At 44.5% G+C, this 16,421-nt stretch overlaps 1 protein-coding gene across 3 annotated transcripts in view; it reads right to left on the reverse strand.

Annotated features, from left to right (window-relative positions):
- The window catches only part of TOM1L2 (target of myb1 like 2 membrane trafficking protein), a 137,519-nt gene extending 122,312 nt beyond the window's left edge, over window positions 1-15,207 (reverse strand). For 2 of the 3 annotated variants that reach the window (XM_023514005.1, XM_003791034.3), the window contains exon 1: window positions 15,007-15,207. In XM_023514005.1, coding sequence (XP_023369773.1) covers window positions 15,007-15,058 — 52 coding nt within the window. In that variant the 5' untranslated portion in view covers window positions 15,059-15,207. The remainder of the gene's footprint in view (window positions 1-15,006) is intronic. The other variant, XM_003791035.3, reaches the window with a different exon arrangement.
- Window positions 15,208-16,421: the final 1,214 nt, after the last annotated feature.

Genomic DNA, 16,421 nt, shown 5'->3' on the forward strand with positions numbered 1-16,421 from the left:
TTAGGTGTACGTGGCTGGCGCCTTAGCCGGTTGAGCTATAGGCGCCGAGCCAAAGTAGAATCTTCTACAGAGAGTGAAAAGTCTTAATAAAAACTAAAAGCACTCAGATTTGGGCCTTAAACTTTATGCCTGAAAAATGAGCTCAGAGAGCCTGTTGTGCAAACTGCACTCTTCAAACGAGTAAACAGACAGAATGTGACCTATCCAAAGTCACACACAATTCAGCAGCACAGTGGTGAACATCCCAGATCTCTCAAGTCCTAGTCCAGAATTAGTTTCTCTGTTCTAGACCAGGGCCAGAAAAAGCAGATAAAATAGAAGACCAGAAGGTGACTTTATAAACTAATTTCATAAACCATCAAAAATAGAGCTAGGCAGCACCCGTAGCTCAGTGGGTAGGGCACCAGTCACATATACTGAGGCTGGTGGGTTCAGATCCGGTTGGGCCAGTGAAAACAACGATGACAACTGTAACAACAACAACAAAGAAAATAGCCAGGCGTTGTGGTGGGCACCTGTAGTCCCAGCTACGTGGGAGGCTGAGGCAAGAGAATCCCGTAAGCCCAAGAGTTGGAGGTTGCCGAGTTGTGACGCCAAGGTACTCTACCCAGGGAGACAACTTGAGACTATCTCAAAAAAAAAAAAAAGAGCTAAAGAGTTCTCTGTCACAACACTTCATCTAAACCAGGACGTTAACTTTCAAACAGTAAAAACGCATCTACCTTCATGAGGCTGAGTCAAGAGCTGCTCCTCCATCGAATGGCAGCCCTACTGCCTGGCTTGCCCTCTTTGCCCACATCCAGACATCCAAATGACTGGCAAGAGGCTCTGAGCCAAGGAGACAGACATGCAGGAGTCATAAAACTGAGTCACTGTGTGACCTTGGCAAGGCTCTTACTGTGACACAATTAAGAAATAGCAGCTCAGCACAAGTGGCTAAGGCGCCAGCCACATACACCTAAGATGGCAGGTTCGAATCCAGCCCCAGGCCTGCCAAACAACGACAGCTGCAACCAAAAAATAGCCAGGTGTTGTGGTGGGCGCCTGTGGTCCCAGCTACTTGGGAGACTGAGGCAGGAGACTCGCTTGAGCCCAGGAGTTGGAGGTTACTGTGAGTTGTGATGCCACGGCACTCTACCCAGGGGGACAGCTTGAGGCTCTGTCTCAAAAAAATAAAAAAAAAAAGAAATAGCATATTTGGTCTTTGTCCCTAGTTCTTGGTTCATGACATGCAGTACCTTAAATCCTCGGAATCTCAGGAGTGACAATAGTGTCTTTTTTTTTCCTTTTTTTTTTTTTTTTTTGAGGTTTTTGGCTGGGGCTGGGTTTGAACCCGCCACCTCCAGCATATGGGGCCACCGCCCTACTCCTTTGAGCCACAGGCACCACCCTGACAATAGTGTCTTTTGTATGCTGATAAAATGACTGGTGGGTAGGCATGTCCCTAAATAGCTTTAGCATGGGGGCTGGTCACCAGAAAGACCAAGGCCAGTTTAGGAGGTTGGAAATTCCAGCCTCCTCCCCATCTCACCCAACCTCCAAGAAGGAGGGCAGGGACTGGAGGTTGAGCTAATCACCAGTGGCCAATGACTTGATCAATCAAGTCATGCAATGAAACCTACACAAAAACCTATAAATGGTGGGGCTCAGATAGCTTCTAGGCTGGTAAACACACGAAGTGTTTGTTGGGAGGATGACAGGCCCAGTTGTGGGTGCGGAAGCTCCACACCGCTTCCTCACACCTTGCCTGATGCATTTGGCTGCTCCTGCATTGTATCTTTAACAATGTAAATGTAAGTAAAGTGTTTTCCTAATTTTTGTGAGCTGTTCTAGAATATTATCGGACATGAAGAAGGCATCATGGGAATCTGCAGTTCATGGCTAGTTGGTCAGAAGTACAGACAATAACTGAAAACTTACAACTGGCAGTCTTGTGGGACTGGCCACTTAACCTCTGGCTCTGCATCATCTTCAGGTAGTTGGGGTCAGAATCGAATTCAACTGTAGGACACCCAGTTTGTGTCAGAAAAACACACATTTGGTGTCAGAAGTGTTATCAAGGTAAAAACAGCACAGGCCTACCCTCTCTGGGCTTATTTCCCCACCTGTGAAAACGAGAGGTTAGACCAAATGCCATAAAGGACATTTCAGCAAGACTCCTAAAATTCTTTGAATTTCTAGTTTAAGAACTTCCAGGGTTAACACGGGGATTCTCACTCTCAGAAAGCTTCAGTAGAAACAGAGTCTTACTTCATTGCCCTTGGTAGAGTGCTGTGGCATCACATAGCTCACAGCAACCTCCAACTCCCGGGCCCAGGCGATTCTCAGCCTCCTGAGCAGCTGGAACCACAGGCGCATGCCAGGAAGCCTGGCTATTTCTTTGTTGCAGCTTGGCCGGGCGGGCCTGAACCCGCTACTGCTACCCTCGGTGCCCCCACCCACTGAGCCACAGGCACCGCCCACTCAGTTCCCATTTTGACTAATGACATATCGGAACCCTGCAAGATTTATCCTTTGAGAAATCCCAAACAAACAAACAAACAAAAAAACCCACAACAATGTCCTGTTACAGGGCCCTGTTCTTGTTCTTAGTTCTCAAACACTTACAGCCCAATTCTCTGAGATGAAAGACTCAGTCTCTCTCCATTACGTTCAATTTTAAACCAAAACCCAAAGTAGAATTTTTGACATGCCTCCCAGACTACAAGGGTTGTGCTTCATTAATGATTAAAACAGCAGCTGGTAAAGCCTGAAAAGCAAGATGATCAGTTAGTCAACTTAGCATCTGCTTAAATTCCCTCTCTTCCTCTGACACTGTAGTTCTACAGCAAATCCAGAGAGAAAGTAAAAGATACAGTCTTCTAATATCAAATTTTTTTTTGGCCAGGGCTGGGTTTGAACCCACCACCTCCAGCATATGGGACCAGCATCCTACCCTTTTGAGCCACAGGTGTCGCCCCCAGTCTTCCAATATCAAGAAGAAACTCACTGAGGTGGGAAGAAAGCACCTCAGTCCTTTAACCAAATTCTTAGAAAAGTTTTTGGGTTGAGGAGGACATTGTCACTGAACTATACTAGGAAGACTGAAACTGGATGAATAATTTATAAGACTAAGGCAGGTCTGGATTTAAGACAGCTATTATTAGATTTTCAGCCACCAGGTTCACTCAAGTATTCGTTCACTTAATTCCACAAACATTTGCTAAGTTCTCACCACCTGTAATCCACAGACCTTGAGAAAGGTACTTCACTTCTAAGCCTCAGTTTCCTGGTCTTATACAATATAAATGCAAGTACCTGCCTTACAGAGCTGACATGGGAATTTAAGGAAATGATGCATGTAAGGTAATGAACCTGGACCTGCTGACAGTACCAGCAGCATCACCCTTCTTATGTGCAAGGCATTGTGTTAGACTGTACTGAAACCTAAGGGCATAACACCAAAGGCACAGGCAAAAAAAGAAAAAAATAGAGAAACTAGACTTAAAATTAAAACTTTTGTTCATCAAAGGACACTATAAACAGAGTAAAAAAGACAACCTAGAATGGGAGAAAATATTTGCAAATCAATATCAGAACATACAGAGAACTTCTAAAACAACAAAAAAACAAACTGATTAAAAATTGGGCAAAGGATTTGAACAGTTCTTCAAGAAGATATAGAAATGGCCAATAAGCCTATGAAAGCTGCTTAACATCACTAATATGAGGGAGATGCGTGTCAGAAACAAAGTGAGGCCTGCTTCGTACCCATTAGGATGGCTAACAACAAAATAACAAGTGCTGGCAAGATGTGGAGGAATGAAACTTCGTGCATGGCTAGTAAGGCTACAAAATGGTATAGCAGCTTGAAAAATAGGATGATGGCTCCTCAGAAAACAGAACTGCCATATGATCTAGCACTTCCATTTCTAGGTATAGACCCAAAAGAATTGAAAACAGAGACATCAACAGATATCTGTGTATCTGTGTTCATCGCAGCACTATTAACAATAGCCAAAAAGGGCTTGGTGCCTGTGGCTCAAGTGGGTGGCTAAGGTGCCAGCCACATACACCTAAGGTGGCAGGTTCGAATCCAGCCCGGCCCGCCAAACAATGACAGCTGCAACCAAAAAATAGCCAGGTGGTGTGGCGGGCGCCTGTGGTCCCAGCTACTTGGGAGGCTGAGGCAGGAGACTCGCTTGAGCCCAGGAGTTGGAGGTTGCTGTGAGCTGTGGTGCCACGGCACTCTGCCCAGGGGGATAGCTTGAGGTTCTGTCTCAAAAAAAAAAAAAAAACAATAGCCAAAAAGTAGAAGCACCCCAAGCAACCACCCGCGGATGAATGGACAAACAAAATGTAGCAAATACATACAGGATATTATACAGCCTTTATTTATTTATTTATTTATTTTGAGACAGAGCCTCAAGCTGTTCACCTTGGGTATTTTGATTTCACATAATAGAATAATTCTATATTTCACTCTCTGTTTTTCTCGTGTCTTGGAGATGCAACATTGTACAACCACTTTTGCATATTCTGTATAATCTAGCTTTATTTATTTATTTTGACTGGAGATACTAGGTGAGAAAGGGGTGTAAATACAGTGTCCAGAGGAGACACTGCTGCCAGAGGTGCCATGCTGTCACAGCTCACAGCAACTTCAAACTCTTGGGCTTAAGTGATTCTCTTGCCTCAGCCTCCCAAGTAGCTGGGGCTACAGGTACCCAACACAATGCCCAGCTATTTTTAGGGATGGGGTCTTGCTTTTGCTCAGAGCTGGTCTTGAACTCACAAGCTCAAGCAATCCACCAGCCTCAGCCTCCCAGAGTGCTAAAATTACAGGCGTGAGCCACCACACCCAGCATTATACAGCCTTTAAAAAGGAAAAACATTTTGAAGAGCTCCAATATAGATAAAACTTGAAGACATAGTGTGTAAAATTAGTCACAAAAGGATACATACTTTATGATTCCATTTATATGAGGTTCCTAGAGTAGTCAAACCCACAGAAAGAAAAAGAATGGTGGTTGCCAGAGGTGGGGGTGAGAGAGGAAACAAGAGATGTTGTCTCAGTTTTTTTTGTTTTTTTTTTTTTTCAGTTTTTGGCTGGGGCTGGATTTAAACCTGCCACCTCTGGTATATGGGGCCAGTGCCCTACTCCTTTGAGCCATAGGCACCACCTGATGTTGTCTCAGTTTTACAAGATGAAAAGAGCTCTGGAGATGGATGGTGGTGGCAACAGCTGCACCACAATGTGAGTGCATTTACTGCCACTGAACTGTGCACTTAAAAATGTTTCTGTATATTTTACCACAATTTTGTAAAAAGAAAGAACAAATAGAAACAGGTGCTCTTGTAAAAAGGCATTTTAGATGTTCTGGCTAAAAGATGAATGGGAAAAAGTATAACCTACAACACATTTTGCTTTTACATGCTCACTTGCTCCCTTATCCACACGGTAAGGCATGAGAGCACAAGGATTCTTGTGTTCCCCCCACCACGACTGTTGACAGATTGGTAAATTGAGTCCTGGCACAGCCACTGGACTCAGGCAAGGGTGGGCACGTAGAGAGGCAAAGATGGGAATGACTCCAAATAAAAAAAAACATTAGCTAGACATGGTGGCACACGCCTGTGGTCCAAGCTACTCAAGAGGCTGAAGCAGGAAGATCACTTAAGCCTAGGAGTTAGAATCTGCAGTGAGCTGTGATGACACCACTGCACTCTAACCTGGGCAACAGAGCAAGACCCTGCCTTGAAAAACTTAACAACAAAAAAAGAAAGATGCTAAAACTGCAGGGTGGCAGAAAGAAACCAATGAAGTGAGTAACCGTGTAGAGTTTACCACGTGCTGTGAAGATCACAAGGAAACAGGGAGTGTACATCCTACCCTGGAGGAGTCCCCAGTCTTACCCTGAAGACAAAGCAACACACACAGGACAAGATAAATAACAAGAAACAGAACGGGGGGGGGGGGGGGGTGTGTTACAGAACCAGCATATGGGGCCGGGACCCTACTCCTTTGAGCCACAGGCGCTGCCCCCTGTGCTAGGGATTTTACACATATCACCTCATTTAACCTTCACAAAAACCTGGAGGGCAAGTAATATTCTTCTCTATTTTATAGGTGAGGGAAGAGCCAAAGAATGATACTAAGCACTATCAGTTCAGAGGAGATTTATTAACATAAACAGGGTGGTCTTGGAAGGCTGCCTGGAGGAAGAGGTAGAGGCTGATGACTGTACAGAGAAAACCAAAGAGAACATCTAGATCAGAAGGATTAGAGGGAACACTAAAATTAAAATAAGCACCAAGTCTGAGGCTGGTTTTTAAAAGACTTCCCTTCTAACCACAACAAGCTAGGTCAGCGGAAACAATTTGAAGGATATTTATATCTTTTCAGAATACTGGGTTAACCTAAGTTTCTAGGTGATGTATCTGCTAGGTCAATCCCTAGCACCTTTAACAGATGCTCCTCTGGACACTGTATTTACACCCCTTTCTCACCTAGTATCTCCAGTCAAAATAAATAAATAAAGCTAGATTACACAGAATATGCAAAAGTGGTTGTACAATGTTGCATCTCCAAGACACGAGAAAAACAGAGAATGAAATATAGAATTATTCTATTATGTGAAATCAAAAGCAGCTTAATGAATTTGTTAGGAAGCACATTATGGGGATTTTTTTCCTTTGTGTTTTTCCATATTTTTCATATTTTCTATGTGGTTACACATTATTTTCTAAAAAGCATAATTACATGAGAATTTGAGATATCCTAAACAGCTCACCTCTAAGCAATGTTATTCCTTCAGAAAGCCCTGGAAGTGTCTCACCTCCTGTCCTAGTGCATGATAAACAGCAGGACGAGGAGCAGGCTGACTCCCCCCCGTGACTTTGGACGTCAGGGTTTTTATAATCTGTCCAGGCAATTAAGGACAAATGTTCTCAAAACACCAGATTTTTTCCTAATGCTCTACCAACTTGCCCTGGTTGAGCCTTTCTGTCTCTGACAGGGGCTTGTAGGGAGTGCCCTTACCCCAACCTTGGAGGAAGCAGCACCCACAGCTGCCTGAGTTCCTTGTAGGAATCCCCCCACCACGGCCTGATTCTACATAAATAAGGCCTTTGATGGTTAGGAGAGAAAAATGATCTCTTGGTGACTGCCAAGGAGAAATCTCCATGCCTTCATAAGGATATCCATACTACTTCCCTCCCTAGAAATCTTTCATAGCTCCCCAGTGCCTCCAGAAAAAAAGAGTCTAAAGTACTTGGCCCACAGGGCAGTGCCTGTAGCTTAAGGAGTAGGGCACTGGCCTCATATACCAGAGGTGGTGGGTTCAAACCCTGGCCAAAAAAAAAAAAAAAAAAAAAAAAACTGCACAGTACTTGGCCCACATATGAAGCAACCTTCCATGGTTCCATGGTCAGGTTTCATCCTACCTTTCCAGTCTCACCTCGCACCGTACCCCTTTGCCAGGTAAATAGAACCAATCCCATCATCCCCACCTACACCTTAACATTCAGCATTTGCTCAAATTGTCTCTGCCAAAGAGGCCTCTGAGTCTCTTTTCCCAATTTTTTTTTTATTTCAAATTGATATAAGTGTACAAATGATTAGGTCACATTGTTCACATTTGTTAGGTAAAGTCCAAGTTGTAGTTGAGCCCCTCACCCAGGGGGTGTGCTACAGACCCTTATATTGTGCCCCTTAGGTGAGAGCTCACCGCTCCCCTTCCCTCTTCCTCCTCCCCGAATATACTTGTGTTTTCTCTTGTGTGGGCAAGTAGTTGTTTATCTATTGGTTTCATACTGGGATTAAGTACATTGGATACTTGCTTTTTCATTCTTGTGATACTTTGCTAAGGAGAATAGTCTTCAACTCCATTCAGGTTAGTCTAAAAGATGTAAAGTCTCTATCTTCTTATGGCTGAATAGTATTCCATGGTATATATTCATTAGCACAAAAATAGAGATACAGATTTATGGAACATGACAGAGAACATAGAGATGAAACCAGCCACATATCACCATCTGATCTTTGATAAACTAAACAAAAGCACACACTAGGCAGGCTGGGTGGTGGCTCACACCTTGTGTAATCTGAGCAGTCTAGGAGGCCAAGGTGGATGCATCATCTGAGCTGAGGCGTTCGAGACCACCTTGAGCAAGAGCGAGACCCCATCTCTAAACATAGCCGGATGTTGTGATAGGCACCTACAGTCCCAGCTACTCAGGAGACTGAGGCAAGAGGATCACTTGAGCCCTGGAGCTATGAAGCCATGGCACTCTACCAAGGGGAACAAAGTGAGAGTTTGTCTAGAAAAAAAAATAAAAGGCACACACTGGGGAAAAGAATCCCTATTTCACAAATGGTGCTGGGAGAACAGGTTAGCCACATGTACAAGACAAAAAGTGGACCTGCACCTCTCACCACTTCTAAAAACTGGCTCTTGCTGGAAAAAAGATTTAAATTTAAGACAGGAAATGATAAAAAATTCAAGAAGAAAGTGTGGGTAAAACTCTTGACGATATCAGCCTGGGAAAAGATTTTATGAAGAAGAGTTTCTTTCCCATTTCCACATGAACCAAATCCTACTCATTCACCAAAGCCCTGCTCAGCAGCCACTATCTCCTCAGAGACAGCCAAGTTTCCCCTTTCCTCCTCCTCACCTCCCTCTTACTGAGGGCAGCACAGTGGACAGGACACCAGCAGGAACCAGAATGCTGGGCCCAGGCTCCAGCTCCCTTCTTCGAGTTGTGAGACCTCTTAGGTAGGTTCCATACCTTCTCATTGCCTCAGTGTCCTCATCTCATTAAGAACGGTAACTTAATGACTATAAGGTACACAGAGGGCCACTTTGGTTTTTGGCACATACTGATACGAAACTAAACTTTAGAAATGAAAACCTTCAGCTGTTATTATTACTACTGGAGGTGACCCTTCCCCTCCTCTGTTCCCTTACTGCATTTATCTGTCCAATCTTGCAACCACTTTCTGTCTTATCTGATTTAGATATTTGTGTCTGCCTCTTTACTAGACTAAAAATACTAGTAAATACTCAGCTTGGTATACGCAAGGTCAGACAATTAAGTTCACAAATTCATCATAGAAAAAGTGCTGCATACCTCATTGCTGATTATCAATCACTATGGTCACCAGATGGGCAAGGAGAGCACTTCAGAGGTTACCATAGTGATATTCAGCAATGAGATATGTAGCACTTCTTCTAGAATGAGCTCTCAGTCTTAACTGTCCAACTTCATACAGACAGTCAAGACAGGGTCACTGAATGAATGAATGAATGAATTTTAAATATCACACTTTTAGTCTATCCACAAGAAAACCCACATTTAATGTTTGAAGAAAGATAAAGAAAAGATTAAAGTAGAACATTTAATCTAGAGCAGTGGTTCTCAACCTTCCTAATGCCTCCATCCTTTAATACAGTTCCTCATGTTATGGTGACCCCCAACCATAAAATTATTTTTCTTGCTACTTCATAACTGTAATTTTGCTACTGTTATGAATCATAATGTAAATATCTGATATGCAGGATGTATTTTCATTGTTACAAAAGGGTCATGACTTACAGGTTAAGAATCACTGATCTAGAGCAATGATTTTCAAAGTGAAGCAACAGTCTCAGTATCACCAGGGACTGGCTAGAAATGCAGAATCTCGTTCCCACCCCAGACCAGTGGAGTCAGAAACCTGGGGCAGGACCAGTACTAACAAAGGTTTTCACAGGTCTTCCAGGTGATTCTGATGACACTGAATCATGCGCTCTGAGGGCATGATGTAATAACATACATGGAAGCCTGAGTGTGCGCTGGATCAGGAGTGGATTCTTGGCCTAACTCCAGCATTGTCCTTGCACAAATCTCTTAACTTCTCATAGCCTTATTCCTTATAAGTGATACAGAGACAATAACACCCAAATAATAAATGTTGTAAAGATCAGGTGAGATTCCATGTATAGATGCTACATATAGTAGGTGCTTAATAATTATAAGTTTCACAGGTTGCAGTGGCACATGCCTATAGCATAGGGTGACCAGATTTTAACATCAGTAAGGCAGGACAACATGGGGGGGGGGCGGTGGGCAGGTCAGGGGACAGGGCAGGGCAGGGCCTGACAACAATGCAAACTTTGATAAGCAGTTCTCGATAATCACTTCTCAGCAATTATTTGTTATTACAGTTTAACATTATAAAATTAACAAAAATAATATAAAACTCATATTCTGGTGAAATAGCCACATGGTAGCCGAAAACCGTATATTCCCTTCTTATTCTCCCACCCGTTCGTGCATTCTTTCCAAAAATCGGGACTTTTTTAAAACGTCACAGGACAAGGGACAAATTGTTGAAAAGTGGGGCTGTCTCGCCAAAAGCGGGACGTCTGGTCACCCTACTATAGCACCAACTACTCAGACGCAGGAGGCTGAGTTTGGAGGACTGTGTGAGCCCCGTATTTTGAGGTTTCTACATACAGTGAGCAGTGATCTTACCATTGCACTCTAGCCTAGGTGACAGAGTGAGACCTACCCTCTAAAAGTAATAATAGTCTCGGCGCCTGTAGCTCAAGTGGCTAGGGCGCCAGCTACATATACTGGAACTGGCGGGTTTGAATCTAGCCCAGGCCTGCCAAACAACAATGACAACTACAACCTAAAAATAGCCAGGTATTGTGGTGGACATGTGTAGTTTCAGCTAGTCAGGAGGCTGAGGCAAGAGAATTGCTTAAGACCAAGAGTTTGAGGTTGCTGTGAGCTGTGATGCCACAGCACTCTACCTAGGGCTACAGCTTGAGACTGTCTTAAAAATAAGTAAATAAATAAATAATAAATAAAATAAAAGTAATAATATTTCATAAATGATTCCAAGTTCCTTCTAGGTCTCTTGTGTATCTCACAAGGTTGTAAAGATTACATAAAATGATTGAAGCAAAAGGGCTTTGCAAACTGCCAACTGCTGTAGCAATCTGAGGAACAACTATTGATCCTGGGTACAAACAGCCAGGTGGCGTTAAACACTTGTATTCTCCTTATTAAGGAGTTTACTTCCAACAGCACTTCATCTACAAACAAAAACTATGCAACAAAATATCAATTTCTTACCTATTTATTAAAAAAAACTATGAAGAGAATAGCTGCTTCCACCCCCAATATGCTGGTCAGAATTAACTAACTATTCACTGATCTTTGAATCTAAATGGATCTAAACTTTACTCTTGGAAAAGGATTTTGTGAAAGGTTTTAGCAGCCAACACAAGGATAACTGAAGATATATAAAGAGCAGCATGGACCTGATTCCGGGAATGTCCTATGTATGATATCTAATTTCAAGACAGTAACATTTTTGAAACTTATCACAGAAGAGAAAAATAAAGAAATAAAAGTAAGTACCTTTACTTCCTCCACATTTCTTAGCCTCTCACACCTCAGCGGCTTGCTCTCTCTGAACCATGGGCTTTGCGCTCAGGAATTCTTTTCCAGAGTGCAGTGCAGGACTGATACAGGAAGTGCACAAGTAACTGTGTTAGAGTCTTAGCTAATAGCTGGGGACAGGCGGACTAGGTGTCCAACTAAACAGCACCTGGTTAGACTATGCACATGAGGTCAGGCCTGAGACCAAGTACTATCACTTCACCAGCCACTCAGACTCAAAGACAGCTTTGTGAGTGTGTTACTGCTACTGAAGGCTCCCTAAGAACAGCTCAATAATAATATCTGTATCCCCAGAGTGTGACTCAGGCCTGGCACCCAACAGGCACTCATAAATGCCTATTAGAGAAAATACTAAGTATAATTATTTATATATGGCCCCCTACAGCTGTTGAGAGCGTTATTTTATGAGTGGGGAAAAATGAGGTCCAAAGAGACTAAAGGTTGAAGCTAGTTAGAGAATGAGGTCTTCAATGCTGCCCCCCCCCCCAGAGCAGGGCTATATCCTATGCCCCAAACCCTACTTTCCACTGCTCCCCACAGCCACCTCTGCTCCACTCAGACTGGAGCTCACAGATGTGCTGATCCCCTCTGCCAGGAATCCTCTTCTCTGCCTATGGAGTTCCCATTCCTCCTTCAGGAACAGCCCTCAGACACATAGAAGCCAGTTCTTGACACCCCAGCCTCTTCTGAATGCTTTCAAACTCTTTCAGCACTTAAAATCTGCACTACTGCTCCTACATATTCTTCTTAGCAAAGTATCTCAAGGATGGAAGAAAAAGTATCCAATGTACTCAGCCCTACTATGAAACTAATTTATAGCTTTCATATGAAAGCTATAACCCAGTTATAGCCCAAGAATATGGGGAAAGGGGAAAGGGAGGGGAGGGGAGTGGGGAGGATGGGTGGAGGGAGGGTAATTGGTGGGACCACACCAACGGAGCATCTGACAAGAGTACATGTGAAACTTACTAAGTGTAGAATATAAATGTCTTAACACAATAACTAAGATAATGCCATGAACGCTATGTTAACCAGTTTGATGAAAATCAAATTGTATATAAAACCAGCACATTGTACCCCATAACTGCATTAATGTACACAGCTATGATTTAATAAAAAAAAAAATCTGCACTACTCATTGTGCTTCATGTATCTCTATTTCCTCTCCTGAAATCATCAACTCCTTGAGGACAGGGATAGGCCTCTTACCAGATGAGCAGTTATTTCATCACTCCCTTGACTCAGTTTCCTCATCTCTAAAGTGGGAAGGACAATAAAATTTATTCACAGAAAAAGGAAATGATGGCTGTAGAACTGCTTTGTGCAAGCTATAACTACAGTTTTTAATCATTAGCTTTGTTGCCCACTAACCAATAGTAACAACACTAAATGTCATCAAAATCACTTTTACACCTTGTCAAAACAGTACAGAATATACACTGAACCTCATTCCAATAATCATTTATCTGAACTGATATGAACTTACTGAGGCCTTGCTTGGACATTGGCTACCCGGCAATGGGGAACCCTCACCATCTTTGGATCAAGTGTCTTTTATGAGCAATAGTGGACACTAGGGTCTGGAAGGGATTTTTCCTGCACAGGTCACAGATGGGCCAGTTGTCTCACATATCCTCCCTAGATACAATATAAAATCCAACCCTAAACTTAATTATTCTGTTACTATCACTGACAAATACAATTTACTGAGTTTCTACTATGTTCCAGATACTAAGCTATTTTACATACATCATCTCATTTAAACCACACTACTCTGTGAATATGCATCTGTGTTTCTGAGTGTGTGTGTGTCTCAGAAGACAGACAAACTAAGGCTCAGAAGAGGTACACAATTTTCTGGAATCACACAACCAAGAATGAGCAACTCAGGTCTTCCTGACAGAAGTATCATGCTCTTTCACTTGCATATGTTCCTGCAACCCTTATATTTTAAAGTCCCCTTTGACTTCTACCCTTCGTCAACTACCCTGTTATTTTTCTAAGTGTGGAGCTTCCTATTACAAAGGGAATACAAAAGAAAATAACACACACACCCCAAATGTACTAGCTCCCTCTGTTAACTGAGAATTCAATACTCAGCTGAAAAATGCATTTTTGGAACATAGTTAGAGTGAAAGAGCACCTAAGGAAAGTAGGAAAGGAAATAATGAAGAAAGGAGGTAAAAATCCAGACAGACACCTGAGTGAGCAGCAGGGGACAAAATGTCACAAAGGCAGGAAAAAAAGGCCTCTTTTGGGGCCCAGTGCCCGTTATCCCTTATAAAAGATACTATACCAAGAAGAAAAAAGGGGGCTCCTAAATGCCAGTTAGCCAACAGGAGAGACCTCAATAATTTTTGCAGGCCACACTAATGGCTGAATAGTAATCTGGAAATTCACAAGCAAATCGGGGTATAAATCGCTGCTGCCTAAACCAGTCAGGCCTATAACAACACCAAAGGACCCTGCTTATAAAAGATGTTTTACCAGTCCTTCAACCAACCATGAGGAACCTGGTTTTTAAAGGAACTAATCAGCATTCTTAACTTATCACTTGACATAAGCCACTGCCTGAGGTGAAAAGGCAAGTTGCTCTTTTAGTAAGGAAATCTCCTAAGGTGGCCACTTCAATGCTCCCTCACTCATACTGCAGGCTTTCCCTATTCAGGATGCTGGTTGTCTCTGGTACTCCCGGTTGCCCAGTCCCTTCTCAAGGATTCGCAGATACTGCTGGGTACCACTCAAATTTAATACTCTGGGTGGGGTTGCAGCAGTTAATGTACAGAGACAACCACGGGGAATATCAAAACTTGAGAATTTGAAGGGACCTACCACATCTCACCTCCAAACACCTCGTTTGACCCATAGGAGAGAACTTTAAACCAGAAAAAGCACAAGGTCATGGGACAGTCACTGACAAAGTCACTCCTGGAGTCCAGGTTTCCTGATTCCCAGTCCACAGCTCTTATCATTAAAGAACACAGCCTCCCTTCTTTTCTGGGAGGCATCGCAGGCATGCTATCCCCCTGCCAAGATAATCACCCTTGAAGAGCCCCTCCTCCCACTCCAGTCCCTCCTACAGCCTGAGTTGCAGCTCAAATTAGCAAGTCCTGGAGCAGGGGGCATTTTCTGGGAGGGTGCTCAGTCTGAGGGCTGTTGGTACTGAAGACCGACAAGAATGGAGGGAGAAAGAGGTGACATCCCACAAAGTGTCTGGGAAACCTGGGTCCTGGGGGCCATGGTAGTGAAACTGCCAGGTTCAATAAAGGCACAAGAGGTAGCATCTCCCAATAGGCAAGGGGTAAGCAGATTAGCAGCTGGCACCACCTCAAGGAGACACAAGAAGGGCTGGTCCCTGATGGGTCGGTAAGGTCAGCGCATCTCTGAGTTCAAGTTGGGCCTCAGGGGCGCCTCCTGGCAGGATGGCACCGATGCGAGGGCAGAGGACCTATGACACGGATGCCTGGCCCGCCCGTGAGGTGGCACCGGCGCCCAGCAGAGGCCCACAGTCCTCACCAGCCCTGTCAGCTGCCGCTGTGGCCCAGCCGCCCGCCCCACGCACGGCCTTACCAAGGCACTGCCCCACTGGGGTGCTGAACGGGTTCCCCAGGAGGAACTCCATCTTGGGCTGACAACACGCAGCAGCCCAGGTCCCCTGTCTGGTGCCTCGGTCTTCGCTGTCCCCAGCCGCGCTCCAGACCTGACTGACACTTGCCCTGGCCCCACCCTCGGGAAAGAGAGCGCCGGGCCTTGAACCCACCCCCTTGTCGCGTCTCTATTGGGCAGCACCTGCACAGAACTCCTGAAATTGGCCTTTCCCTCAGCAAAGCCCCACCCACCCGCAGCATCCGATTGGGCCGAGGAGAGAGATAGGTCATCGGAGTCCCTGTCAGGTGTAGCGGCACCTCCCCTAGCCCGCCTCCAAAGGCCAGAGTCTGTATTTGGATCTGTCTATATATTGGTCAGCCTGGAGGATCCTTACTATTATTGGACAAAAAGGAGAGTCAATCATTCAAACAGGGAGGTGGAGAACAGAAGGATGTCGGAAGGTCCCCGCCCATAGAAAGTGCTGATTGGATAAACCTTTGTTTTCCCCACGGCTCGCTGGTGGTGAGAGGGTTTCCCCGCCCAGAGGCGTGGTCACGTGACCCGTCAACTTTCACCCAGGATGTCTGCCTCCAGACTTCCCCTTAGCAACCGAGCGGCGGCGCTTGGTTCCCCAGCAACCCGGTGACGGGTTTGCGGCGTGGAACCAGCCGGGCAGCCAGAGGGGGAGAAGGTGAGAGCTGAGGTTCCACAGGACTCGCAGGGGCGGGCAGTGCCCGACTTTTTCTCTGAGGAACCCTTCCCCTTTGCAAAATGCCAGCCACTTTATAGTCGCACAGAGGAAAGAAGCTAAGACACTTTAGGCCTGAGTTTTTTGGACCTTCAGATGAGAAAGAAATGCTAAGGGAGTATCTGCTCAGGGAGCAGGCCCGGAAAGTGTTTTGATCCAGGACTTAGCCATTATATCCAGCCTCTCTCAACTGTCCTTAACTCCTTTCATCTTGGTGCCGTAGTAAGTGCTTTGGCCATGAACACGTATCCTCGGGTTCCATCTGTCTCTGTGGGTAGTAACTCACCGTATGACTTTAAGCAAGCTCCTTCCTCTCCAGGAGGCCTCAAGTTCCCTATGTGGGAATTAAGGGCCTTTGGACTCCCTTGTTTAATGGCCTCCAGGGCTGACATGTGTAATAAATAATGCATTTGCTCTGAGTATACAGTAAGCATTCAGTAACTGGTTGATTTATTTCTTATTAATTCATGGGCAATAGGGACTATATTTTTCAGACTCAGCTGACCTCAGGATGTTGTTTCCCAGGAAAATTCTGGATCTGTTTCTGTGTGAGGAGGCTGCTCCGTTGACAGTTGTGTAAAACTGCTGCTTCCCCTACCTCCTACCTCTGGTCTTCATCAACAACACTGTTGCCAGGCAAGTCAATGGG

Source organism: Otolemur garnettii, unplaced genomic scaffold (genome assembly GCF_000181295.1).
Source record: "Otolemur garnettii isolate 467f Iridium unplaced genomic scaffold, OtoGar3 scaffold00046, whole genome shotgun sequence".
NCBI lineage: Eukaryota > Metazoa > Chordata > Mammalia > Primates > Galagidae > Otolemur > Otolemur garnettii.